This window comes from Lagenorhynchus albirostris, chromosome 1 (genome assembly GCF_949774975.1).
Source record: "Lagenorhynchus albirostris chromosome 1, mLagAlb1.1, whole genome shotgun sequence".
Lineage (NCBI taxonomy): Eukaryota > Metazoa > Chordata > Mammalia > Artiodactyla > Delphinidae > Lagenorhynchus > Lagenorhynchus albirostris.
In genome coordinates, this window is record NC_083095.1 from 3259306 (window position 1) to 3284911 (window position 25606).

The 25606-nt window shown below is 49.9% G+C and overlaps 1 protein-coding gene and 1 non-coding gene across 2 annotated transcripts; both read left to right on the forward strand.

The window, feature by feature from the left end:
* Nucleotides 1-509: 509 nt before the first annotated feature.
* On the forward strand, nucleotides 510-582 carry TRNAE-CUC (transfer RNA glutamic acid (anticodon CUC)). Its single transcript has one exon. It is a non-coding gene; the product is annotated as a tRNA-Glu (tRNA).
* A 7804-nt stretch (nucleotides 583-8386) lies between these two features.
* On the forward strand, nucleotides 8387-14015 carry HSP90AA1 (heat shock protein 90 alpha family class A member 1). Its single transcript, XM_060158557.1, has 11 exons — nucleotides 8387-8542; nucleotides 9056-9217; nucleotides 9310-9676; nucleotides 10005-10138; nucleotides 10438-10758; nucleotides 10977-11142; nucleotides 11313-11503; nucleotides 11612-11759; nucleotides 11984-12252; nucleotides 12573-12906; nucleotides 13219-14015. The coding sequence occupies exons 2-11, from the start codon at nucleotides 9056-9058 to the stop codon at nucleotides 13326-13328; spliced, it is 2202 nt and encodes a 733-aa protein (XP_060014540.1). The 5' UTR covers nucleotides 8387-8542; the 3' UTR covers nucleotides 13329-14015.
* The last annotated feature ends 11591 nt before the right edge of the window (nucleotides 14016-25606 follow it).

Consider the following 25606-nt stretch of genomic DNA (forward strand, 5'->3'; position numbering starts at 1 on the left):
AGGGCAGCTGGGTCTGCTCTCCCACTAGCTGAACAAGAGGTTGCCCTTGGGTGCGTCTCAGCCTAAAGGCCTCTGCCCTTGCGTTGGCCGAGAGGGAGAAGGGAACAGGGAGGGCATAGCTGCCCCCGCCGGCCCTGCTTTAGGGCCACCACCCGAGGATCCCAGGAGATGTCAGGGAGGCTGAGAGGCCCAGGCAGGGCTGAGCACACCCCTAACTCCATCTTAAGACTCAGAAGATTCGATTTGAAGTTGGCATTTTTCTATCCTCCGGTCTTTTTTCATGTATGTGGGGTTTTAGTGGTGAAATACATATATATACAAATTATATATAATTCAATACAATATATATGTGTGTGTGTGTGTATATATATATATATATATATATATATAAATTTTAAAAAGTTGCCTCCTGTTTTCTCAGAGTTAGTTTCATTCCTACTCAGTGGAAGGCTGGAAGCTTTGCCACGAACTCTCCAGGGTGAGACATTAATGATGGTGATCTAGGGAATTCCCTGGTGGTCCAGTGGTTAGGACTCGGTGCTCTCACTGCTGAGGGCCCAGGTTCAATCCCTGGTCGGGGAGCTAAGATCCCTCAAGACGCACGGCGTGGCCAAAAAAAAAAAAAAAAGAAATGATAGTGATCTAGACTGCAACTCACATAATTCTCTCTTTCCTAACTTTCCAGTTCATGAGAAATAAAGAAAAATGAAATTCCTAAACATCAAATCCATCTCCAGTTGGAGGCCCCAAACACAACCAATCACCTGGCCGGTAGATGGCGCCAAAGGCTAATCTGCCTATGGACGGAGGGTTCCTACCCGGTTCCTTCCAACACTCACTTACCGCTTCTGCACAAAGATGGTAGATGGCCACCTGCTCTGTGCCCGGTTGTGAGCTGGGTTTGGGGGGTAAAGAGATGAGAAAGACAGAGTCTAATTTCAGTTCGTCCCCCTGGGCTAGAGCTGTGGAAGAGGCACCCAGACAGAAGGAGGGCTGGAGGAGGTGCCTACTTAGCTGAGCTGAGCTCCTACAAGTGTTGCCTGGAAGAGAGAAGGGTGTCCGGGAGGAGGAACTGCCCTGAGGTTCCAGGTGTGTCTGGGAAACAGCTGGCAGTGGACAGCAGGGTCGGGGACAGTAGATCAGCGCCAGGCCTTAAAGTCTGTGATGGTTTCTGTCCAGCGAATGAACGAAAGGGTGACGGGCCCTGCCTCCACCATCATCCCCACCAGGGTGTGTTGGATCCCCTGCCCTGGGGTCATTCTGCTGCCCAGGAGGCTGGGAGGGGCCCAAGAAGGGAGGAGGGCGGCTGGAACAAAACCAGAAACCACCACCACCACGCTTTTACGTTCTGTCCTTCCTCCCTCTGTACCTGACTCTCTGCCATATTCTTCTTAACTTCCAGCTCACCTGATCAGGGTTGGCGGTGGCGGGCTCTGGGTGACAGGTGGGTGTCTGCAGCCAGCGTTCCGGGCCTCAGAGCTGAGAGCCCCGAGGTCAGGATGTGGGCTGACGTCACAGTGAGTGGCTGGAGGAGTGAGGGGCCCAGGAGCAGGATGCTCTGGTAGCCGGGCCTGGGGGTTTGAACACCTAGACGGGACTCTGGCTCAGTGTCTAGGGAGCCCAGTGACATTTCTGCACCGGGAGGTGGGCAGGTGAAACATGAATGCAGACCAGATAAGCCCAGGGAGAGGCAGCTGAAGGCGGCCAGGTGACGAGGACGTGGGCAGGAGCTCCCGCAGACTCGGCAGCTGTCAGAGTGTGGGGCTGAGGGAGAAGCCAGCGATGACTCAGAGGCTGGAAGATGAGTTCAAGGGAAGGTGGCGGTGCTTCCGGGAAGCAGTCTGCGTTCCTGCCCAGGACCACGGGTTCCTTTAGGACCCGAGGACAGGCCTGCACTCGTAAGCGTGTTTATGGTCCATCTCCCCGCCCCCCACTAGAATGTAAGCTCCTTTAGGTGCACCCAGGGCCGGGATCCTCCAGCTCAGTGTGCCTTGCCCGGGGGCGCAGCACACACCCGTCCTCTGCCTGACTCGGGGCAGGCTCGGGAGGGAGGCCAGGAGGGCTGGGCGTGGGACAGGGAGGGAGAGGCCCCCACCCCTCTCCTCGGCCACACCCCACACCGCGCACGCGCGCCCACAGGCCCCCGCAGGTGCAGCCCCTGACCCCAGCCCCTTCTCTCACCCCCTCCCAGCTCCACGGCTGCACTGAGACTGTGGTCTTCAGGAAGTCGTGCTCCTGTCCACACACGTCCAGTTCCCTCCCGCCTGGCCGGCCCTTCCACCATGTTCTTGGTCACATCCCCATCACCCCGTTTACTGGACGCCCATCCTCTTGGATGCCTCATAGATGTTTGCGCCTAGCATGGTGACACCGAGCCGGTCACCTGCCACCCCATGCTGACTGCAGCCCCCCCCCCGCCCCCGCACACAGGACGCCACGGGGCTCCTTCACATCACCCAGGCTGTCACCTCGCGCTCCTGGTCTCTCCCACGCCTGCCCCTTCTCCACCCACCAGGTCTGCAGGTGCAGGCCCTCCTTGGGACTCACTGGTCCAGACCTTCATGTGCACCGTGGTCGCAGTGGACACAGGTCTGACCGGGCCCCGGGGAAGGCCTCTGATACCTGCCATGGTCCTCGGGCCACATTTTGAGTCCCCTGGTTCAGGGCACTGCACGACGTGCCACCCCCTGCCTCAGGCTGCTCTGTGTCCCCCTCCCCCCATCACACGGAAGGGCTCTTCCCACTGCCACTTGCTTTTCCGCCTTGCCCTCTCCCTCTTCCCCACGGACTCCTAGTAATCCTTCTAGATTTCGCTTTTGCAAGCACTGTTCCTTCTCCTTCTCCTGGGTGCCCCCCCACCAGCGCAGAGGCTAATGCCCACCCTCCTCAGCTCTCAGGGAAGCCTCTGGTGGGGCCCACACCCTGCCAGCACACGGCATCTCATAAATCCACGGGTCAATGTGGTGCTGGCTGCACGTGTGCCTCCACCACGAGGGCAGCGACCTGATTGCCGCCCGGTGTGTCCCAGGGCCTGGACACGGGCTTTCAGTAGATAGGCTTAAATGAATGGTGCTCATTAAACAAGACACCATTTCCTCTATCGAAACTGGCAAACAAGTTTTTTCCGGCCACACTCAGTGCTGACAACGGTGGGACAGCAGGGGGAGGGAGTGTTCGCCGTCCCCTCTTCTGGTGACAGCATGTCAGGAAGCAACCTGCCCCCTCCCAGACTTCCAGGAGAGGTTGCCCAACGTGCGCTTTGAAGGATGGGTTAAAATTTGCCAGAAGAAATAAAATTTTGGTCAACAGGAAAATTTTATAGTCAACAGGAAAACCAGTTTGCTCTGCGGAAATCTACCTTAGAGCTGATTCTAAAACACATATGGCCAGAAACAGAGGGCTGGCCCCCTTCCCTTGCTCGCAGCATTCATCACCGCCTTTGGGGCTCTACTCTCAGCCCTCCCTTCCCTCTCAAGCTTGAGCCTAAACCCAGCAGATGGTCACTAGCGCAGGACAGCATCCTGGTGCTTCTGTGGCTGCCAGTACGGTCACCCTGTCTCCCTGCTCTCCGTCAAGGGAACAACAGTGCCCCCATCCCCTGAGCACTCACTGCGTGCTAGGCACTAAGGTTTCCTGCGGATTAGCTCGGGGCATCCTCCCACATCCCTGTTGTAGAGATGAGATGACCTAAGCACAGAGAGGTTGCGTAGCTTGCTCAAAGTCACACAGCCAACTGCAGACTGTGCTGTAACAGACATCCTGCTCCAAGTCAACTGTACCTCTTTCCAAAGTATGGATTTTCCAATATAGTTATAATTTGATTGTAAACACTTCTCCAAGTTCATTGCTACACATCAATTTTTTTAAAAACAGCTTTATGAGATATAATTGACATGGAATAAAATGCACATGTTTAAAGTACAATTTGATATGCTTTGAGATAGGCAAACACCCGTGAAATCACTCCTGCAATCGAGATAGTGATCAGATTCATCACCTAAAGTTTCCTCATACCAAGGGACTTCCCGGTAGTCCAGTGGCTAAGATTCCGCGCTCCAGATTCAGGGCACCTGGGTTCAATCCCTGGCCAGGGAACTAGATCCCACATGCTGCAACTGAAAGTTTCCTCATGCCGAATCCCTCCCTCCTGCTCCTGTCGGCCACACTCAGCCAGGCAACCACTGATCCGCTGTCACTGCAGTTTGCGTTTCCTAAAATTTTATGTAAACGACTGGCATCTTTCCCTCAGCATAATTATTTTGCATAGAGAACATTTACCAAGATAGACCATAATCTGGGCCATAAACCAATAAATTAAATAAAAGGATTCAAATCATGCAAACTATGTTCTCTGACCACAGTGGAATTAAATATTAGAAATCAATAACAAGGGCTTCCCTGGTGGCACAGTGGTTAGGAATCCACCTGCCAATGCAGAGGACACGAGTTCGAGCCCTGGTCTGGGAAGATCCCACATGCCGTGGAGCAACTAAGCCCGTGCGCCACAACTAGTGAGCCTGCGCGCCACAACTAGTGAGCCTGCGCTCTAGAGCCCACGTGCCGCAACTGCTGAAGCCCTAGAGCCCATGCTCCGCAACAAGGGAAGCCACCGCAATGAGCAGCCCTCGCAGCACAACGAAAAGTAGCCCCCACTTGCCGCAATTAGAGAAAGCCTGTGTGCAGAAACAAAGACCTAACACAACCAAAAAAAAAAAAAAAAAATCAGTAACAAAAAAGACATCTGGAAAACCTCCAAGTATTTGGAAACTAACACATTTATAAATTACCCATGGGTCAAAGAAGAAACCAAAAGGAAAATCAGAAAATTATTTATTTACTTTAATAAACATGTATACAGCAGTTACTGTGTGCCAGGCCCTGTCTTGGGCCATTTCCAAAAACAGAATGTGCTCATTTAGGCCTCATAACAACCCTATGAGGAAGACACTTGCACACCCATTTTTCGGACGCTGAACCCAAGGCACAGAGGGAGTAGGTGACTTGCCTGGGTCACGCAGATAGGCAGTGAAAGAGCTGGGATTTGAATCTGGGACACCTGCATCCAGGGTCCGTGCCTTGTGTCCCACTTTATCAATGGAGGGACACTGAAAGGTTTCAAATGGTAGAGAAAAATGGTCAGATTCCTGACAGCAAGATCACTTTGGGATGAGTTCAACAAATATTTAGGAGCTAAATCTGCAGGACTTGGAGATGTGTTAGTGTTGAGAGAGCAGGAGATGGCTGGGTGCAAAAGGAAGAAGTGAGAGTGGACGGCAGGGCTGGAGGGCTCAGCAGTGCCCATGCCAGGAGGGAAGGGGCCCCACATCCTGAGGACCTGTTTCCATCAGGGGATGGGCGGGGCCTGGTAGAAAGGTAAGATGGGCGTGCGCAGGGGTCCCTAAGGAAATTCTTGCAGAAGGTCCACTAGAACACTGAGAGGGGATGGTGTTTCAGGTGGAAGGAAGGGTGTATGCACGGCGCTGTGGGGGCAGCTTGCGGAGTCAGGTTTAAAAGGAGAGCGATGCGGAGCACAGCGGGAACTGAGCACCGGTGGGCGGCAGGGGCACCCACAAGGCCTGGCAGGCCTGGGTAAGGAGCTGTCTTTCTCTCTGGAGTGACGGGGTCAGCCAGTGTCTGGGGAGTGTGTGCAGGAGGGGACTGACGGGGCCAGATCTGGGCTCTCACAGCTCGCCCCAGCTACAGAGCGGAGACACACCAGAGCAGAGGCAGGAAGCAGTCTGGCGGCTACGGAGGGCTTTCCAGGTGAGCGGCTTCCAAGCACTGGGGGAGGGGTGGGGGACGAGGATGGAGGAAAGTGGACAGACTCAAGAGGTATCTAGGAGATAGAAGTGGCAGGGACCACGCCAGGTCCCCTGCGGGGGTGCCTGGGGTTCTAGAAGGTGGTGGGATAGTCATCTGGCTAGTGAGCCCTGGAAGAAAGCCAGGTAGGTGGGGGAAGTGAGGTCAGCACCCGAGTCTGGAGTTGGAAGAGGGCCAGCGAAAGGCCAGGGGGAGAGAACGAGTCTGAAGAGGGGGCAGCGAAGGAGCAGCGGGGACGAGGGAAACCCCAGCGTGCTGCTGGTATAACCAAGCGGAGGGGTCGGGAGGGCACCGGCGGTTGGTGTGGAACCGGTCCCAGGCGTCTGGAGGGACGAGACCAAAACGATCCTTGTACTCAGCGACTGAGGTAGGCAGGCAGGCAGGCGAGAGCCGGAGCGCAAGAGGATTTGGAAGAAGGGTGTTAAGGCCGGAGCTTGCTGGGAAGCCCTGGCTCCCCAAGCGGCCTCTGGAGGAGAGGGGAGAAAGCTCCAGAAACCGAGAATTTCACAGCCGGGGCCTTGAACGGCTCATCTACAAGAAATCTTACATCTCCCGGGCAGTGGCCCGAGTGGAGTGGAAAGATGCGGGCCGGGCCTCCGAGTCAGGAGAACAGGAGGGCGGCTGCCGGGCTACAAGAGGGGAGCCCTTGCGCGGCTGACAGTGGCAGTGGCGACAACGAAACTTCAGCGCTACCACCCCATCTCCCCTCCCCCGCTCCCTCTCCTCTTCCTCCCCCCTGCCCGCCCCCAGCCCAGGCCGCAGGGAAAACCCGGGCCGCCGGGAGCTTCCACACCCAGCTGGGGCCAGAAACACATTTTACAACGCACCCCAGCGAACGATAACAACCCCCATCTACCCTCACCACGTGGCTGGTAGTTTCCAGTCTATTTTGCCTGTTTTAACGCTAGTCAGGACGCCCTGCGTTGATTTCACTGCCTCCTGAAGGGTCTCCAGCCCCAGCGGAGAACCCTGTTGCTGGAAAAGCTGAGTTTCTCTGGAGACTAGGAAGTGGAGGGAGTCGTCAGTCAAGTTTGTTTACAACCTAAGGAGCTTCCAGATTGTTCCGGGGGGAGGGGGGGCAATGGTGGGAGGAGTTAGAGACAAAGGAGCCGGGAGGAGGGGGAGGGTTTACCGGGAGAGGCCTGGGCGGGGCAGGGGTGCACTGCCGGGCGTTGGTTTCCTCAACGGTGAACAGCCCCCGCCCCCGCTTACTGACCTGGGTGAAGCCCAAAGACGCCACCCCGCCTCCAAAATTCTTCCGTGATCTGGCACTATTCTAAACACGTTTGGAATTCGCATTAAGAAATTGGCTTTTAAAGCAAGTTAATCACCCCAACCATGAATTACATACTTCGTGTGGAAACCTCAAACTACACAAAAGAATAAGAGATGAGCTTTACAAAAGCATGATGCGCGTAGCTGGGTCAGTTTGCATGGTCACCACGTCCCAGAATTCCAGACTAGGGCCCGCAACGCGTTGAAGGATACGATTTTACAACAAACCCAAAGTAGGTACAAGTCCCCAAGGGACTGAGCAAGAGCTGGGAGAATTCCGTATTTTGTGTCCGTTTCAACATTTCTTCCTGGTCGCAGCGGGGCCTAAGGACAGGACCAGTCCCCAAATACGAGCGGTGGCCTGCCTTGAGGTGGGGTCTATAGCGATGTGTGGGGAAGCCCTCGTTCCCCATCCCACCTCAGCTTCAGAAACAGCTGCACGGGAGCCCCACGAGGCCCAGGGGTCCCCTTTGCTCCCCATGCACATACGCGGGTCACCCCTCGCTCACACACCTCTGCACCCCACACCCAGGCCGGAGCCCCGGGCCTCTGCATAACGAGGCTCTGGCAGGCACCTGTTGCCAGAATTCCTGTACCCTGAACCCATAATCGCTGACCCCGGCAAAAAAGTGCGCCCCGTACCTCCCGAAACAGCCCTGGATGCCCAATCGCTGCCCCGGGCCCCCAAACCCCTAACCGTGGCTCTGAGCCTCTGATCAGTGCGCCGGGCGTATACATGTGACACAGGACCAGACCCCTCACCCCTGCTTCGATTTCCTACATGCGGCCTCAAGGCCCCCAACCTGGCCCCGGGCCCCCAGTCTCGGGCCCTGACGGTGGAGGACCCGAAGCTTCCACAACCTGGGGACACGTTTTAACCACCGAGAGTTTACTTTTCTGCACTTCACAGAGCCGCGAGCACGGGCACTCAGTCCCCGGGTACTCAGTCCCCGGGCACTCAGCCCCCGGTCGCACTCCCCGCGGCCTGGACAGGGGTGGCGGTTCACCAGGGCGGCCGTTGGGCCGACACGCGCCGAGCAGGGGTCGTGGGGGCGGGGCCGACGGCGCGCAGAACGCAGTGGGCGCGGGGGCAGGGCTAGGGGTGATGGCCCCGGAAGGCGCGAGACCTTCCCGAGAGCTCCGGGCCGCGCAGGCGTCCTGCGGTCCGCGCGGGCGCGCGCGGCGCGGCCGTGGGGGGCGGGGCGCGAGGGCGTGGGGCCGCGCGGGCCCAGGGTAGGGGCGGGCGGCGTCCAGGGCGCAGGCGCAGGCGCGCGGCCGCGGCGGCGGTTGGGGAGGGCTCTTCCGGAAGGTTCGGGAGGCTTCTGGAAAAGGCGCCGCGCGCTGGGCGGGCTCGCCTCTATATAAGGGAGGCGCGGGGACGGCGCGCCAGTTGCTTGTACGTCCTGGTGCTGCGTCGCTGCGGAGCCTTTGCGGTCCTTCAGCCGAGGTGAGGGGGCGGCGGGCGGGGGCTCTTCGCGCGGGGGGGCTCCGGAGGGGGTGGACTCCACGGTGGGGGGGCTCCACGGGGATCCGGGGCCGGGCGGGAGACGGCGGCGGGTGCAACCCCCTCCGTCGGGGCCCCTCGGCAGGCGGTGCCGGGGCGGCCGTGGCGTCTCGCAGGCCTCGGGCCTGCTGCGGCCTTTCCTCCCCTCCCCGCTGCGGGAGCGGGCGGGCCTTGGGGCTCTGGGGGAGCGGGGGCGGGGGCCGCGGGGGCCTGGGTTCTGCGCCTTGGGAGGAGTCCCCGGGCCCGGTTCCCAGCCGGCGGAGGGGGGGGGTGTCATGGCGGAGTCGCGCGGGAGCGGCGCCCGTGCGGCCGGCGTGGGCTGCGGCGGCTCTGGGGCCCCGGAATGAGGTCATCCCTTTGTCAGCCGGTGCCTCGTGCGCGCACCGGCTTCCGAAGCGGGCGCGGGACGTGGCGGGACCCCGTCCGGCGGCCTCACTGGCTCCGTGTCCTTTCCAGATGCCCGAGGAAACCCAGACCCAAGACCAGCCGATGGAGGAGGAGGAGGTGGAGACGTTCGCCTTCCAGGCGGAAATTGCCCAGTTGATGTCGCTAATCATCAACACATTCTACTCGAATAAAGAGATCTTTTTGAGGGAGCTTATTTCAAATTCGTCCGACGTAAGTCTTTCAATGTAGAATTTGGATTTAGCTTCGGTATAAAATTCACCCTTTAGAGGCCTTGTGCGTAATATTCTGTGTTTTTTAAATAGGCTCTGGACAAGATCAGGTATGAGAGCTTGACAGATCCCAGTAAACTAGATTCTGGGAAAGAGCTGCATATTAACCTCATTCCGAACAAGCAAGATCGGACGCTCACTATTGTGGACACCGGGATTGGAATGACCAAGGCCGATTTGATCAACAATCTTGGTACCATTGCCAAGTCTGGGACCAAGGCGTTCATGGAGGCTTTGCAGGCTGGTGCAGATATTTCTATGATTGGCCAGTTTGGTGTCGGGTTTTATTCGGCCTATTTGGTGGCCGAGAAAGTGACCGTTATCACCAAACATAACGATGATGAGCAGTATGCCTGGGAGTCTTCCGCAGGAGGATCCTTCACAGTGAGGACTGATACAGGTGGGCATCCGGTAGACATCTTACTGGGTCAGTCGTTTGTGGAGGGTGGGGTGCTGTAGGCAGTGGACCCCTGAAGGTGCTGTGAAGTTTGTGTTTAAAAAAAAACAAAACAAATTCGTGTTTTCCTTAAGTGGGATAGCCTGTTCTTGCGGTTGTTTATCTTGGCCGTTAACTGCTCTGGGAGTCTTTCCGTTAGCAGTAAGGGTAAACCCCCGCTTCATAGATGTTGAAATGAGTGCTAGGAGAGCTAGATTGATGCTATATGTTCGTTAACCTTGCTTAGGCCATTGAGATTGAAATTGAGCTCGTTTCTCCATTTCCTTTACAGGAGAACCTATGGGTCGTGGAACAAAAGTTATTCTGCATCTTAAAGAAGACCAAACTGAGTACTTAGAGGAACGGAGAATAAAAGAGATTGTGAAGAAGCACTCTCAGTTTATTGGCTATCCCATCACTCTCTTTGTGAGTTTCTGTATATTTTTACATAGGAAACCAAAGCGACTGAGTTGAAATCTTCAGTCTTTAGAGTCCTTGGTAAAAGAAGAGTTCTGAATTTGCAGTATTTATTGGGCAGGTGGGTGGAGCTGTCTTACTCTGTCCAGGCACCCAGGCCTATTGAGATATATCAGAAACTGATGAGTAGCTTTCTGGCTACTTACTGCTTTCAGTTGGTTTTGGGTGTAAGTGCCTCAGTGCTGTTTAGCTTATTTTTTTTAGTTCTGGGATGGAGAGATGATGTGATTTGCTTACGTCTTTTGAAGGTGGAGAAGGAACGTGATAAAGAAGTCAGTGATGATGAGGCAGAAGAAAAGGAAGACAAAGAAGAAGAAAAGGAAAAAGAAGAAAAGGAGTCTGAGGACAAACCTGAGATAGAAGATGTTGGCTCTGATGAAGAGGAGGAAGAAAAGAAGGATGGTGACAAGAAGAAGAAAAAGAAGATCAAGGAGAAATACATTGATCAAGAAGAACTGAACAAGACAAAGCCGATTTGGACCAGAAATCCTGATGACATTAGTAATGAAGAGTATGGAGAGTTCTACAAGAGCTTGACCAACGACTGGGAAGATCACTTGGCAGTGAAGGTGAGTGCTGAGAGCTTCAAAGCTAGTGTCTGCAGGTGGTCTGCCTCAAACTGTTAAATTTGAGGATGGTTTCTGGCAGCTTTCTCTTGCCCACTGCCCCATCCTTCTCCCGAAGTCTTGAAGTTATGTAACTGCAAGTGTTTGGCTCTGGGGTTTAAGTGGTACCTGTTGGTGAAAGCTGATGGCATTGTCTTGATCTTGGCTGTGTTTTATTACAGCATTTTTCAGTTGAAGGACAGTTGGAATTCAGAGCTCTTCTTTTTGTCCCAAGACGTGCTCCCTTTGACCTGTTCGAAAACAGAAAGAAAAAGAACAACATTAAGTTGTATGTTCGCAGAGTTTTCATCATGGACAACTGCGAGGAGCTGATCCCTGAGTATCTGAGTAAGTGCGGTTGGGCATAAAGAGCGGTCGCCGTCACAGGTCAGAGTTCAGCCTATCAACTCCCGATTTTTAAAGGGGAAAAGATCGTTCGTCTGTGGTTTTTCGGGTTTACATTTTTTGTCGATTTTGTCCTTGGAGTGACCTTGAGCGCATTTGGTCTGTTTTTTCAGACTTCATCAGAGGCGTGGTGGACTCGGAGGATCTCCCTTTAAACATTTCCCGTGAGATGTTGCAACAAAGCAAAATTTTGAAAGTTATTAGGAAGAATTTGGTCAAAAAATGCTTAGAACTCTTCACTGAACTGGCAGAAGATAAAGAGAACTACAAGAAGTTTTATGAGCAGTTCTCTAAAAACATTAAGGTTAGTTGTAAACACACTTGACCATTAGGACTGGTAGTCAAACTGGCTTCTCGTTTTAAATGATTTTTTAATGCAGAGAAAGTCTTCCTAAGTTCACCTGTTTTTCAGCTTGGAATACATGAAGATTCTCAAAATCGAAAGAAACTTTCAGAGCTGTTGAGGTATTACACTTCTGCTTCTGGTGATGAGATGGTTTCCCTCAAGGACTACTGCACAAGGATGAAGGAAAACCAGAAACACATCTATTACATCACAGGTAATGGGCAGTAAATGTTAGTTGTATCTTTGTGCTTGTGATCCCATAGGAACAGTTGGGTGTGTTTTCTACCCATGTGGTGTTACATATAAATTAGTAGGGGTTACTATAGGCAACATAGTGCGAGCTAGCTCTTGTTTGTGGTTAGATCAAACTACATAGGAAAAAAGAAAAGGAAATGAAACTGCTTCCTGTTAAGGATCTAAAACTTTTTCATATATCAGGTGAGACTAAGGACCAGGTAGCTAACTCTGCCTTTGTGGAACGTCTTCGGAAGCATGGCTTGGAAGTGATCTACATGATCGAGCCTATTGATGAGTATTGTGTGCAACAGCTGAAGGAGTTTGAGGGGAAGACCTTAGTGTCAGTCACCAAAGAGGGCCTGGAACTTCCAGAGGACGAAGAAGAGAAAAAGAAACAGGAAGAAAAAAAGACGAAGTTTGAAAACCTCTGCAAAATCATGAAGGACATCTTGGAGAAGAAAGTTGAAAAGGTGTGTGAATACAGTCTTCTCACATACATTTAAAAGGAGTGTCAGGTGTTTTTCAAACTGAAGTTTTCTTAACTTACTAATAGAAAACTTTAGCATTTCCATTTAGTGATGGATATAATATAGATCTCAAGATTCTTAAAGACTGGAAGTGTAAGAGAACTCACAGGAAGAAAGCGTCAGGTATCTGAGTTTGCAGATGGTATTTCTGATTCGTCAATACTGAAGTTCCTTAAATGTTCATAATAAAGCTGGTAACAAGTACTTACAAGTTAGAATATGAAATTTTCTGAGGCCTCGTTATCACTGTGTTTTGATTGTAGGTGGTCGTGTCTAACCGATTGGTGACATCCCCGTGCTGCATTGTCACAAGCACATACGGCTGGACAGCAAACATGGAAAGGATCATGAAGGCTCAGGCGCTGAGAGACAACTCAACAATGGGTTACATGGCAGCGAAGAAGCACCTGGAGATAAACCCTGACCATTCCATCATTGAGACCTTGAGGCAAAAGGCAGAGGCTGACAAGAATGACAAGTCTGTGAAGGATCTGGTCATCCTGCTGTACGAAACGGCGCTCCTGTCTTCTGGCTTCAGTCTGGAGGATCCCCAGACACATGCTAACAGGATCTATAGGATGATCAAACTTGGTCTTGGTAAGCCTTGTGCAAATACCACGTGTCAATACTATTGGAAAAGCTTAAACACATGACTGTTGAAAAGGGTAACATAACTATCAGCAATTTGAACAAAGTTGGGCTGTCCCATTCAGTTTGGGAAACCCTAAGTCACATGAGTTAAACGGGTGTAAAATAGGCCTTTTGATTGTACAGGATAAAGAATGAAACAGGGTCATACACCCTGTAAAGTAGTAATTGCTCAGCCTTGGAAAGTGGGTATGAACTGGCAGTGTTGGGATAGTTAGGTGGCTTTAGGAAATCTAATCCATGGTGTTTATTTCCAAAAAGGTATTGATGAAGATGACCCCACTGCTGACGACAGCAGTGCTGCTGTAACTGAGGAGATGCCGCCCCTCGAAGGAGACGATGACACGTCCCGCATGGAAGAAGTAGACTGAGCTCTGCCTGAGGATTACGTGGCTGCGTGTTCAACACTCTTGTCTTCATTTCTTCTGATAATATGTTTTCAAGTATTTCTTTATTTTTGTTAACATTTAAAAACCTGTATGGCATGACAACTACTTAAGGGGAAGATAAGATTTCTTTCTACTAAGTGAGATACTGTGATACTTTAGGCACTAAAAGCAGAGCTAGTTTTTTTCTAGTTTCATGTTGGCTTATTTTAACAGACGGAAGTAGCGTTTGTTGTAAGGTGTATGTAACCTACGTTAACTTCATGGTCTGAAGTGTTTAGCTATCAGGCGGATTCTTTAGTAGACCAGATCTTCTGTCGCTGAAGTGTTCTGAAGTATATACCTTGATGTTTAAAAGAAAATACTTCTGAAAGCAACTTTCATCTTCTGGGATTTACTTTTTAACCCTTCCATCGCCTGTATTGACTGCATGTGCAGACCCCTAGGAATTAGTATGTTCAGCTGAACCAACTTGATGGGAGTCGCTGTCCATACATAGGGCTTGTTTTCCACAGAAAAGTAGTGTTGAGAGTAGCAGAATTATAAGCCTATCTAGGCATGTTGTAAAGCTGTTTGAAAAGTGACTCGGAGCAAGTTTTGTGAATGGAGACGTAGCGCTCAAGTCACATTCTGCTTTAAAAGTTGTAACAAATACAGATAAATTAAAAAGAACTTATGTGAAAATGTCTTATTTTGGAGGGGGGGAGAGTATAGATGACGGGATGGTCCCAGAATGTAAAATGTTAGGTGTGTACATCTTGCCTACGAGGAGCCAAGGAAGTAGATGATTGGTGTTGACTGCCGGAGTCTTACTACCGCGATCTTCCCAGGGTGCACTCTCAGGGCAGGTGGGGGATGAGCATACGTTCTCGTGATGTGGTTTTTGGGGATTTTTGGTTTTGGTTTTTTTTTTTGGCTGTGCAGCGTGCAGGATCTTAGGTGGTATCTTAGTTCCCTGACCAGGGATTGAACCCACACCCCCTGCAATGGAAGCTTGGAGTCTTGACTACTGGACGACCAGGGAATTCCCAGAGCATATATCCTTAAAAGACACAGATGAGAACAGGTGAATCTGACACTATGTGTTAAATTTCCTAATAACAGCCATTGTCCCGTAGGATTTTCATGTCCAAACTGTACTTTGACGGTATTTGTGAAACGTATCTGATGCTCTAAATATCGTCTCTGAACTACCTTGGCCTTAGGAATGTCTGGAAGTTCTGTACCACGCGTACTTATTGAGTGCCGTTCCACCTGAAACCACCTCTGCTCCTGGGCCTCTGGTTCCTTATTGAGCGTCGGGCGAGGTGGCTGTAGAGAAGGTGCCGATAGCTGTGAGCAGCGGTTGGAGAGGCGTAAGCTGTGGGAAAGTTGGTGTAGCAGCTCTGTACAGGATCTGGATCCTGAGCCTAAGACCACGTGAAGAGTGACCGTGATTAATAGGGGGCAGGGAGAGGACTTGAGTGTCTTTATACTGCGGAAGATGTCACCTAGCGTTCAGTGGGTACCAAGTGCCTGGTAAAGTAATCGCCTTTAATCCTTGTAATCTAATGCAGCGGAAGTTCTTACCTCCCATTCGTCTAAGGAGAGAATTCAGGTGTCCACGCTGCTCAGGAATTAGGAATTGAAAGGCCAGGGCAAAGGGGTGGTTTTCTTCCATGTTTCCCCTGCCTAGTAGGAATATAGAGGATTCCACTTAAATCAAAAGGAACATTTCAGAGAAACAAACTGAGAGCCTCTATAGTCTCCCACTTAAAAAAAGATCTCCCACTGAGCATGTTTTCTGAGTTACTGGAAAGCATTTATGGCAGATACGTGTACTTTGGAACTGTACTACCCCCAGAACTCGTGTGCCAGTGATTGGACCATGGAGACCGTGATGCCCAGCCCCGGCGGGGGTGGCGGGGGTGAGGCGTTGAGCTGAAGGACACACGAACACGACCTGGAGGCGATGCTCCTCAGGCTGGCAGGGTCTCGAGCCAGCTGCTGCCAAGTCCGGGGTTAGATCCCACCCTGCCTAGGAGAGTAGCGAGTGCTGAAAAGCAGAGACAAAGGTGTGGTGCGAGGTGGAAAAACATGCCTTATTCACAGATTATGTGGCTGTGAGCACAATAGGAAAGGAATCTACAAAATTGGTATAAGAATAAGTATAGCAAAATCCTAAGATATGAGATCAAATTGAAATTTTGTTAGCAACAAGAAAGTCATTAATATTTTAAAATGCATAATACCATATAGGAATAAATTTTACAAGGAGTTTTGCAAGACCTGTATGCTGAGAACTGAGAAAACAAAGAGACCTAGGTAAACAAAGTGGAAGAAGCCAGCCAGAAACAGCCACCTACTGTGATTGCATTTTCGTAAAACTCCAGAAGGGGCACAACCACGACAACAAAAAGCAGCTCAGTGGGTTGCCTGGCGCCAGGAGTCCTAGTAGGGACGTAACTGCAGAGGGACAAGATTCCGTGCCCCAAAACTTGAGGCGATGGCTGCACAGCTGTATATGTTTATTAAAATTTAAAGTACACAAAATGGGTGAATTTTAACGGGGTGTGGTACGTGAGTGTACATGATTAGCAAATGAAAAAAGCAATGCAAAGGTATAGAAAGCAGTCTATTGGGGTTCAAAAGTGACTGAGCCGGCCATGTCCTGCACCTCATTACTTGTAAATTGGAGCCGAGGTACCTTAAAAGCCTGTTGTGGCGCTTACTAGGTAGTGGGCTTAGCAGGTGCCTGGGCAGGTAGGACCTTTCCTCCTGTTGTGCGAGTCCTGTGAGGTTGCCTTCCTTACTCGGGCTCAGGTCCGCAAGTGCCAGTCCCCTCTAGCTAACTGTGCCCTTGCTGTCTCTCGGGCCTCAACTTCCAGTAGTTCCTACCAAGCACGGATTTGTCACATGTTTTGATTGAATGCCGCTGGAGGACTGGCCCTGCACACAGATGAGAGGTGTGTCACTGGGGAAGGTGGCCACGGTGAAGGCCAAGGAGCCCCAACTGAGGTGGAAGCACAGAGCTAGGAGGGGTCAGCTGGTGGGGCAGGGCCGGGGAGGGGGGTGCTCCAGGAAGGGGGTGGCAGCTGATACAAAGCTGACCCCACTTCAACAGAAGTGGGGGGCTTCCCAGCATAGTGAGCCAGGCTTGAGAGCCTGGATGTGTTGAGATTTGGGGAACACGTGGGCGTCTGAGGAGAGAAAGCTGGAAGGTGAAACTGATTAACTGTGTGTGCCTTGAACGGGAACCATTAGCCTCGGGCCTGGATTGGAGACTGTCCAGCAACTTAGCCAATGGGAAGGCAGTTGCTATGGTCTGCCATGGGGCTGCTTTTTTAGGACGGGGGGTGGGGGTGGGGGCCCATGCCCACCCCTTGAGAAACGTCCTCAATACCAGGAATACTGAGGGGATTTGGTAGGTCAGCTCCACCAAGTCTGAAGTTGTTTCATCTTCGTGAGGTGCCCCTTATTCCATTTTATCTTACGGGTGGGAAGAATCCTACTGATGGTACCAGGGCGCAAGCACGCCAGCTCCCACTGGTTCTCTATCCCGCAGCCCCCGAGCTAGGGTCTGACGACCTTGCCTCCAAAGATTGAGGTTTAGGAAGAGCCAATAGGACCAGTCCTGACTTCCAAGAATAGAGATGTTTGTTTTGTTCTCTTATGTATCCCAGGTACTTAGTGTTTGGCACATGGCAGGCACTCAAATATTTGTTAACAAATTAGTGTAAGCACTTCACAGTTTACAAACACTTTAACTTACAGTTTCTAATTGTTTCATTTTGGAGATTTCCAAAACACATGCAAAAAGCAGAGAGGGACAAGTAGATGTTGACAAGGACGTGGAGAGATTGGACCCTCCACACGCTGCTGATGGGAGTGGAAAATGGTGCCCTTCTGGAAAACAGCCTGGCACTGCCTGGAAAAGTGAAGCATGGAATCACCATATGATCCAGCAATTCCACTCTTAGGTATCTACCCAGGAGAAATGCAAAACATGTCCACGAAAACACACAACAGTCCTCCCTGGGTATCTGTCCCTCAGGGGCTTGGTTCCGGGACCCCCAAGAATATCAAAATCTGAGGATGCTGACGTCCTTATATAAATGACGTCGTCAGCCCTCCGTATCCTCAGGGTATGTGTACACACGTTTCCATAGCAGCGTTATTCATAAAAGCCAAAAGGTGGAAACCAAATGTCCATCAATGGATGGATGAATGGATAAATAAATGTGGTATAACGGTGCAATGGAATATTATTTGGAATAGTGTTGCCGTAGAAAGAATGAACCTTGAAAACCATGCCAAGTGAAAGAAGCCAGTCACAAAAGGCCACGAATCTACTGTATGATCTTAACTCATGAAATGTCCAGAATAGGCAAATCCGTAGAGACAGAACGTAGCAGCTGCCTGGCTGGCCGGGACTTCGGGGAAGAGCCATGGAGAGGGACCACTTAATGAGTACAGAGTTTCTTTCTGGGGTGATCATAGTGTTGAAAAATCGATTGTGATGGCTATGCAATACTGTGAATATAGTAAAAGTCACTGAACTGTACACTTTAAAAGTGAATGAATTATATAGTATATGAATATCTCAAACTGTTATTGAAAAAATGTAAAAGAGTTTGGTGGTCCCTCAAAAAATGAACAATTACCATATGATCCAGCAATTCACTTCTGGGTATATACTCAGAAAGCAGTGACTCAAAAATGTATTTGTACACCAGTGTTCATAGCAGTGTCATTCATATTAGCCAAAAGGTAGAAACAATCCAAACACGCTCATCAGTGAATTAATGGATAAACAAAATGTGGGACATACACACAATGAAATATTATCCAGCCTTAAAGAGGAAAGATCTTCTGGTACATGCTGTGACATGGATAAATCTTGAGGACAGTAAGCTACATGAACTAAGCCAGACACGGAAGGACAAATACTGTATGTATGATTCCACTTACTTCTTTTTATTAATTAAATTTAATTTTCTTTCTTTTTTTTTTTTTTTTTTGGCTCTGGTGCATGCAGGATCTTAGTTCCCTGACCAGGGATCAAACCTGTGCCCCCTGCAGTGGAAGCTCGGAGTCTTAACCATTGGACTGCCAGGGAAGTCCCCTGTATGATTCCACTTAATATGAGGTCCCTGGAGCCGTCAAATTCATAGAGACACAGTGGAATAGTGGTCGCCAGGGGCTGGGGGAGGGGGAGTTGGTATTTAATGGGGGCAGAGTTCCAGCTGGAGATGATGAAAAAGTTCTGGAGATGGACGGTAGTGATGGTTGCACAATGTAATTGTATTTGATTCCACTGACCTCTACACTTAAAAAAGGTTAAAATGGTAAATTTTATGTATGTTTACACACACACAAAGTAAAGGGAGCTGTTTTATGAGCCCCTACATACCCATCCGCCAGCTTCAACAATTATCATTCTGGGTTCTCACTTGAGTTTGGAACCTTCTAAGTATCACGACTGATTCCTTTTGATAGATGAGGAAACCGCAGCTCCAAATGGTCACGGGTAAGAGGTGAGGCCATGAATGGACTGTGTTTCCCACTACTCACTTCCCCAGTGGGTTGTCCACAGACCTCGGCTCTTTTCCACACCAGCTCTTCCATTCAAAGACCCATCCAAAGCGTGTGATTGATGGAGCCTGTCCTGGGCTGTGTCCTAGATGCCTGGTCTCTCAAGGCCTTCACACACCACATCACAGCTCCTCCACCTGGGACGGTAAAGTATACATAACCTAACATTTACCATTGTAAGTGTACGGTTCAATGGCATGAACTATATTCAAAATGTTGTGCAACCATCAACAGTATTTCCCAAACTTTTTCATACCGCAAACAGAAACTCTGTACCCATGAAGCAACATCTTACCTGGGATGGTCTTCGTGCCCCTCTGTCCCAGGCTAAATCCTCCCACTGCCTGGCCTCAGTTTACCTGTGGCTACACTCCCTGCATCCTCTCCCTTTCTTGGTGGCATTTCTCACAATTGTCCTGCAATTAGTCTACAGTCCGTCTTGCTGTCTGTCAGCCACGAAGGTAAGCACGTATATAGTTTGTTCACTGCCAGCCCGGTGCACCTGATATATATTTGTGGATTGAATGAATACCTGGTACACACAACTGATATTTCCCCCCTTCCTGTGGGGATGGCAAGTTGTTTAAACAATTTTGTATAATTTGGGAAGATGTCCTTCCTTTTTCTAAGACTTCAAGATCTGCTCAGACCTTTGAAAGTGTGATAAGAGATTACGCTTCTGTAGGAAGGAACATCACTTTTCCTCCGAGGAGGGACATTCCAGGAAGCAGGGCTCTTTGTGAGTCATGGTGTATTAACAGCACCATCAAAATCTGAACAAAGATCCTGTGATGCTGTTGCAGCTCCGAGGAGCTGAGCATAGTATCTGCCAAGTGTATCTCTGCTCAGAACATACATCATCTTTTTTTTTTTTATATAATGTTTATTTATTTTGGGCTGTGTAAGGTCTTAGCTGCGGTGCGCGGGCTCAGTAGCCCTGCGGCATGTGGGATCTTAGTTCCCTGACCAGGGATCAAACCTGCACCCCCTGCATTGGAAGGCGGATTCTTAACCACTGGACCACCAGGAAAGTCCCTAACATACATCATCTTCTCATGAAAGTACTGTTAAGTCCTCAACACTAGACCAATGAAAGTTCTAGAGCTTTAAATGTGGTCCAAAAAGCACTGTGTATTTTTTTAATTCCAAATTAAAAAAAAAAAACCAAAGTGAAAAAAATTGATAAATCAGCTACCCACTTTTCAAAAAGTTGAATGGATGAAGCCAATAAAATATTTAACATTTGAACTCTGTTCATTGTATGTGCTGTTGTTTCAATTCAGCCAGCTGGTCGTGGCCAGTCAGGCCAATCCACACCCCACGCAACCTCCCTCCATCCCCTCAGCTTTCTGAAGCAATTTCTGAATTTCATTGTATCAATTCATCTGCAAGTATTTCATCTTTTCCTTAACATATCTTTGTAACTCAAACAGACTGAAGGTACTTGGCAATACAAATAAATGCACGATTAAAAACAAGACAGGATGTTCATTTTCACCGCTTGAATTCAACACCATACTGGAGGTTCCAGCTAGGGCAGTTAGTCCTGATAAATAAAAGGCACCCTGATGGGACAGGAAGGAGTAAAAATTATCTCTACTTGTAGATGGCATGATCTTGTATATAGAAAACTGTTAGGAAGGGACTTCCCTGGCGGTCCAGTGGTTAAGACTCCGAGCTCTCAGTGCAGGGGGCACAGGTTTGATCCCTGGTTGGGGAACTAAGTTCCCGCATGCCACACGGCGTGGCCAAAACAAAACCAAAAAACAAACTGTAAGGAATACACACACACACACACACACACACACACATATTAGAACAAGTTCATCAAGGTTTCAGGATACAAGATCAATATACAAAAATCAGTTGTATTTTTATACACTAACAATGAACAATCTAAAAATAAAATTAAGAAAACAGTTCTATTTACAATAGCAGCAAAAAGAATAAAATACTTAGAAATTTTAACAACAAAAAAATACAAGACTTGCATACTGAAAAAAACTACAAAACATTGTTGAAAAAACCTAGAGGAGACCTAAGAAATGAAAAGACATCCCATGCTCACATATTGGAAGATGTAGTACTGTTAAGATGGCAGTATTATCCAAACTGATCTACAGACTCAACACAATCCCTATCAAAATCCCAGCTGGCGTTTTTGCAGAAATTGACAAGCCTATCCTAAAATTCATATGGAAATACAAGGGACCCAGAAGAGTCAAACAATTTTGAAAAAGAAGGACAAAGTTGGGGGTCCACACTTCCTGACTTCAAAAATTACTAAGAAAATTAGTGCAAATCAAAACCACAATGAGGTATCACCTCACACCTGTCTAAATGGCTATCATCAAAAAGTCTACAAATAAATGCTGGAGAGGGTGTAGAGAAAAGGGAACCCTCCTACACTGTTGGTGGGAATGTAAATCAGTGCCGCCACCATGGAAAACAGTATGGAGTTTCCTTAAAAAAATAAAAATAGGGTTACCATATGATCCAGCAATCCCACTCCTGTGCATGTATCTGGAAAAAACAAAAACACTAATTTGAAAAGATACATGCACCTCAATGCTCACAGCAGCGCTACTGACAATAGCCAAGATATGGAAGCAACCTAAGAGCCCTAAGAGCCCATCAACAGACAACTGGGTTAAGAAGATGTGGTGTATACACACACACACACACACACACACACACACACACACAATGGAATATTACTCAACAATAAAAAAGAGTGAAATACTGCCATTTGCAACAATGTGGAATATTATGCTTAATGAAGTACAGACAAAGACAAATACTATATGATATCACACGTGGAATCTAAAAAATAATACAAATGAACGTATATACAAAACAGAAACAGACTCACAGGCATAGAAAACAGACTAGCAGTTACCAAAGGGAGGGAAGCGGGGAAAGACAAATTAGGGGTATAGGATTAACAAACAACTATGTATAAAATTAAGCAGCGAGGATTTCCTGTATAGCACAGGTAACTATACCCATTATCTTGTAATAATTTCCAATGGAATATAACCTGCAAAAATGCTGAATCACTATACACCTGAAACTAACACAATATTGTAAATCACTATACTTCAATTAAAAAAAATTAGTGACTGTGCAGCTAATATGATTTGTGGCATATTCATTTGGTAATTCCTTTCACCATTCATTGAAAAAAAATATTTTTGAGCAGTTATTGTGCTGTGCACATGACGGAGTTTAGGAGTGAAAGTTCCTTGGCTCACAGGGTGACAGTCTACTGAGCCACATAGAAATCAACAGGCAGGGGCTTCCCTGGTGGTTCCAGTGGTTAAGATTGCGCTCCCAATGTAGGGGGCCCGGGTGGGTTCGATCCCTGGTTGGGGAACTAGATCCCGCATGCCTCAACTAAGAGGTTTCTAATGCCACAACTAAAGATCTTGCATGCCGCAACTAAGACCTGGTGCAGCCAAATAAATAAATAAAAATTTTTAAGAAAGAAATCAGTAGGCAGCTTCTACATAGGTTGGTCTGGCCTGCTGTGGGAGTGCAGAGGAGCGGCTCTTAACCAAGACTTCGAGGTCAAGGAAGGCTTCCTGGAGGAGGTGCCAAACTAAGCCGCGGAGGTTAAGAAAGTCGGGATGGGGGCGGGGTGAGGGAAGCCTTTCCAGCTGAAGTCAGATCTGTGGATGGTTGGGAGGGAGGGGGCTTGGTACCTTCCCAAATCGGGAAGGAGACGTGGGAGGGGCTGCAGCCCTGGGGCAGGCGCAGTGCTCCGGTCAGGATGCCGCCGGGGAGGAGCGCTGGGTTAAAGAGTTTGAAGGTCATCCCAGGGCACAGGGGAGTCACTCAAGATTTTGTGGCAAAATTGTGTCCTTAAAAAGGCCTCTCTGGCCGCGAGTGGAGCACGGATGGGGGGCCTAGCGCGGCGGAAAGGATCAGAGGAGTTTCGCGAAGGGGCAGCAGGAGTCTACCGCCTGAACGTTGGGGCGCGGCGGGCAGGGAGCCTCAAGATTCGTTGCCATGGAGATGCCTGTGACGTCACACAGGTCCGGACCGCAAGACCCTCCTTCTCGACTCGGTGATGGTGACTGTGGGAACAAAATGGACATGCCATTCAGAAGGTAAGTCTGCAGTGACCGTCCTGTGCCCTGCGCACCCGACGGTCGCATTCCGACCCCAGCTGCTCTGAGTTAGCATCAGCCGCGGCGCCAACTTCACCTGCCCAGGGGTCCCGCCGGCCCCGACTTGAGTAACAACACGGCCCCCCGGAGTCGCCCTCAGGAGCCAGTTCCTTGCTACGTCTGGAGGCGGCAGGGGACGCTGCTGGTCTCGGGCAGGTGGGCGCAGGTGCGCCCGCCCCGCACGAGGTGCTGCCCCCCGGGGCGCCTTTCCCCGCAGCTGCTGCCGGGCGCGGGCGGATCAGGACGCGGGTGGGCCTCCTCCAGCGAGGAGTGGCCCCAGCGTCCAGGAGGGGCCCGAGGCGGCCGAGCCCAGACCCTGAGGGGGTCCCTGCCCCGTGGGAGGAGGACCGCCCAGCCCCGTGGTGGCCTTGCAGGAGTGAAGACCGCGTGCCCCTCGTGGTGCGTGTCGCTGCCCTGTGGGACTGAGGACCTGGCCCCCAGCCCCGGGGGGGGGGTCACTCGTGGGAGGGAAGAGCCTCCACCGTGCGGGTGGGCCCTGCGGGAGCGAAGCACCCTAGGGGCCCCTCTGACGTGAGGAGTGAGGATGGGGCCCCACTCCCTGGGGCTGGGCTCCCTGCCTCGGAGAGGCCGCGGTTCTTTCCCCCTTAAGGAGGAACATCTGTTGTCCCCTTCCCCCCCCCCGCCCCTGCCCCGCTCCAGGAGTCGGGCCTGCAGGGTGGAGAGTCCCCGGCACGAGGTGAGGGCTGGCGGGGGAGTGAGGGATTGAGACGGGGCACCGCAGCTCCCCTCCGGGGGGCGCCCCGGGCCGGCTCTGGCCAGGCTGAGGGCGGGAGGGCGGCCCTCCGGCTGACCCCGCCCCCTCCTGGGATGGCTGGCAGCCTGTTCTTGGGAAGCCTGGAAGCTCCCCGCCCCCAAGCCCACAGGAGAATTCTAGGACGCCTAGGAATTTACCTGGGGTTAATTAACGTCTGCACGCAAAGCTGCGCAGCGTTTTTCCAAACTAAAATATTATTTTAATCTGTGGTTTCCTCTAGACAAACTGACGTAAAATAAGAAATAAAATCCCGGATGGTTTTGTTCTCTAGGTTTTCTATGGATTCCTTCAGCCTGAACGGGGATTCCTCTGATTTGGTTGCAGAATTTTGTGATCTGATGGATTCTGAGGGGAGCCCAGGAGCTTTGGAGAGGCTGACCTACCACACAAGGTAAAATGAGACGTGGCCACCTCTGAAACGACTTTTCCCTTTAAAGCTTGGTCAACATTGTCTTAAACTGGAGTTGTAAGGTTTTTTAAAAAAATTATTTATTTATTTATCTTGGGTGCCCCGGGTGTAAGCTGCAGCATACGGGATCTTTAGTTGTGTCATGTGGACTTCTTAGTTGTGGCATGCATGCAGGATCTAGTTCCCCGACCAGGGATTGAACCCAGGCCCCCTGCATTGGGAGTGCAGAGTCTTACCCACTGGACCACCAGGGAAGTCCCCAGGAGTTTTAACTTTTGACCTGATTTTCACATGGCATTAAGGGACAGGAGATTGCAAAATGGAAAAAAAAAATCCACTGTCATTCCTTTTTTTGAAAAATATTTATTTTCCTTATTTTTTTGGCTGCGTCGGGTCTTAGTTGTGGCACATGGGGTCTTCGTTGAGGCATGCAGGATCTTTAGTTATGGCCTGCAGGCTCTTCATTGCGGCGTGTGGGCTTCTCTCTAGTTGTGGCGTGCAGGCTCCAGGGCACATGGGCTCTGTAGTTTGTGGCACGTGGGCTCTCTTGTTGAGGTGTACGGGCTCAGTAGTTGTGGCGCGCGGGCTTAGTTGCCCTGCGGCATGTGGGATCTTAGTTCCCTGACCAGGGATCAAACCCGCATCTCCTGCACTGGAAGGCGGATTCTTTACCACTGGACCACCAGGGAAGTACCTGTCATTCCTTTTTAATTTATGTCTCAGAATAATTGTACCCAAAAGTGTCTGGTCAAAATAATAGCAAGTATGTATGAAGGTGTCCGTCTTAAAAATTAACACTGGAGAAAAAAAAAGAAGAAAGAAATACCCCCTGTGACTTGTGCACGAAAATACAGACTTTAATGTCCCCCGCCCTTCCCAAGAACCTGACCACATACCGGCAGAACGTATTTATTTATTATTTTTTTCTTTTTGTACTTTAAAAAACTGGTATATACTCAAAATAAATCATGCATTCTTTCTAATGGGATTGTATTTTACTATTCTGCCTACTCTTTATTTTTAAATATTTAAAAAAGATGGGGTATATATCTTAATTGACTTTGTATACCACTGTTTATCAGCATTTCACATTATTAATTACAATATAAATTTTTATTATTATATGATTGAATGGGAGAAACCAAAAATAAAGGAGAGTTTTGTGTTCTCTTCCTATTAAAATATGACAAGCTATTACACTTGCTTGGTGCATTACAAATTAGAACAAGTGAATAAATTGGTGAGGGAATAAATGAACTGTAAATGCTTACGAAGGACAGAGCATAGCTAATATTTTGAACAGTAACCCCAGCTAAAATTTATTGGATCCAGT

Coding starts and splice junctions, on each gene's coding strand:
- HSP90AA1 (XM_060158557.1), top strand. CDS start 9,056: ATGCCCGAGGAAACCCAGACCCAAGACCAGCCGATGGAGGAGGAGGAG. Junction 11,143..11,312: donor GCTGATCCCTGAGTATCTGA/GTAAGTGCGGTT, acceptor CTGTTTTTTCAG/ACTTCATCAGAGGCGTGGTG. Junction 11,760..11,983: donor ACACATCTATTACATCACAG/GTAATGGGCAGT, acceptor TTCATATATCAG/GTGAGACTAAGGACCAGGTA.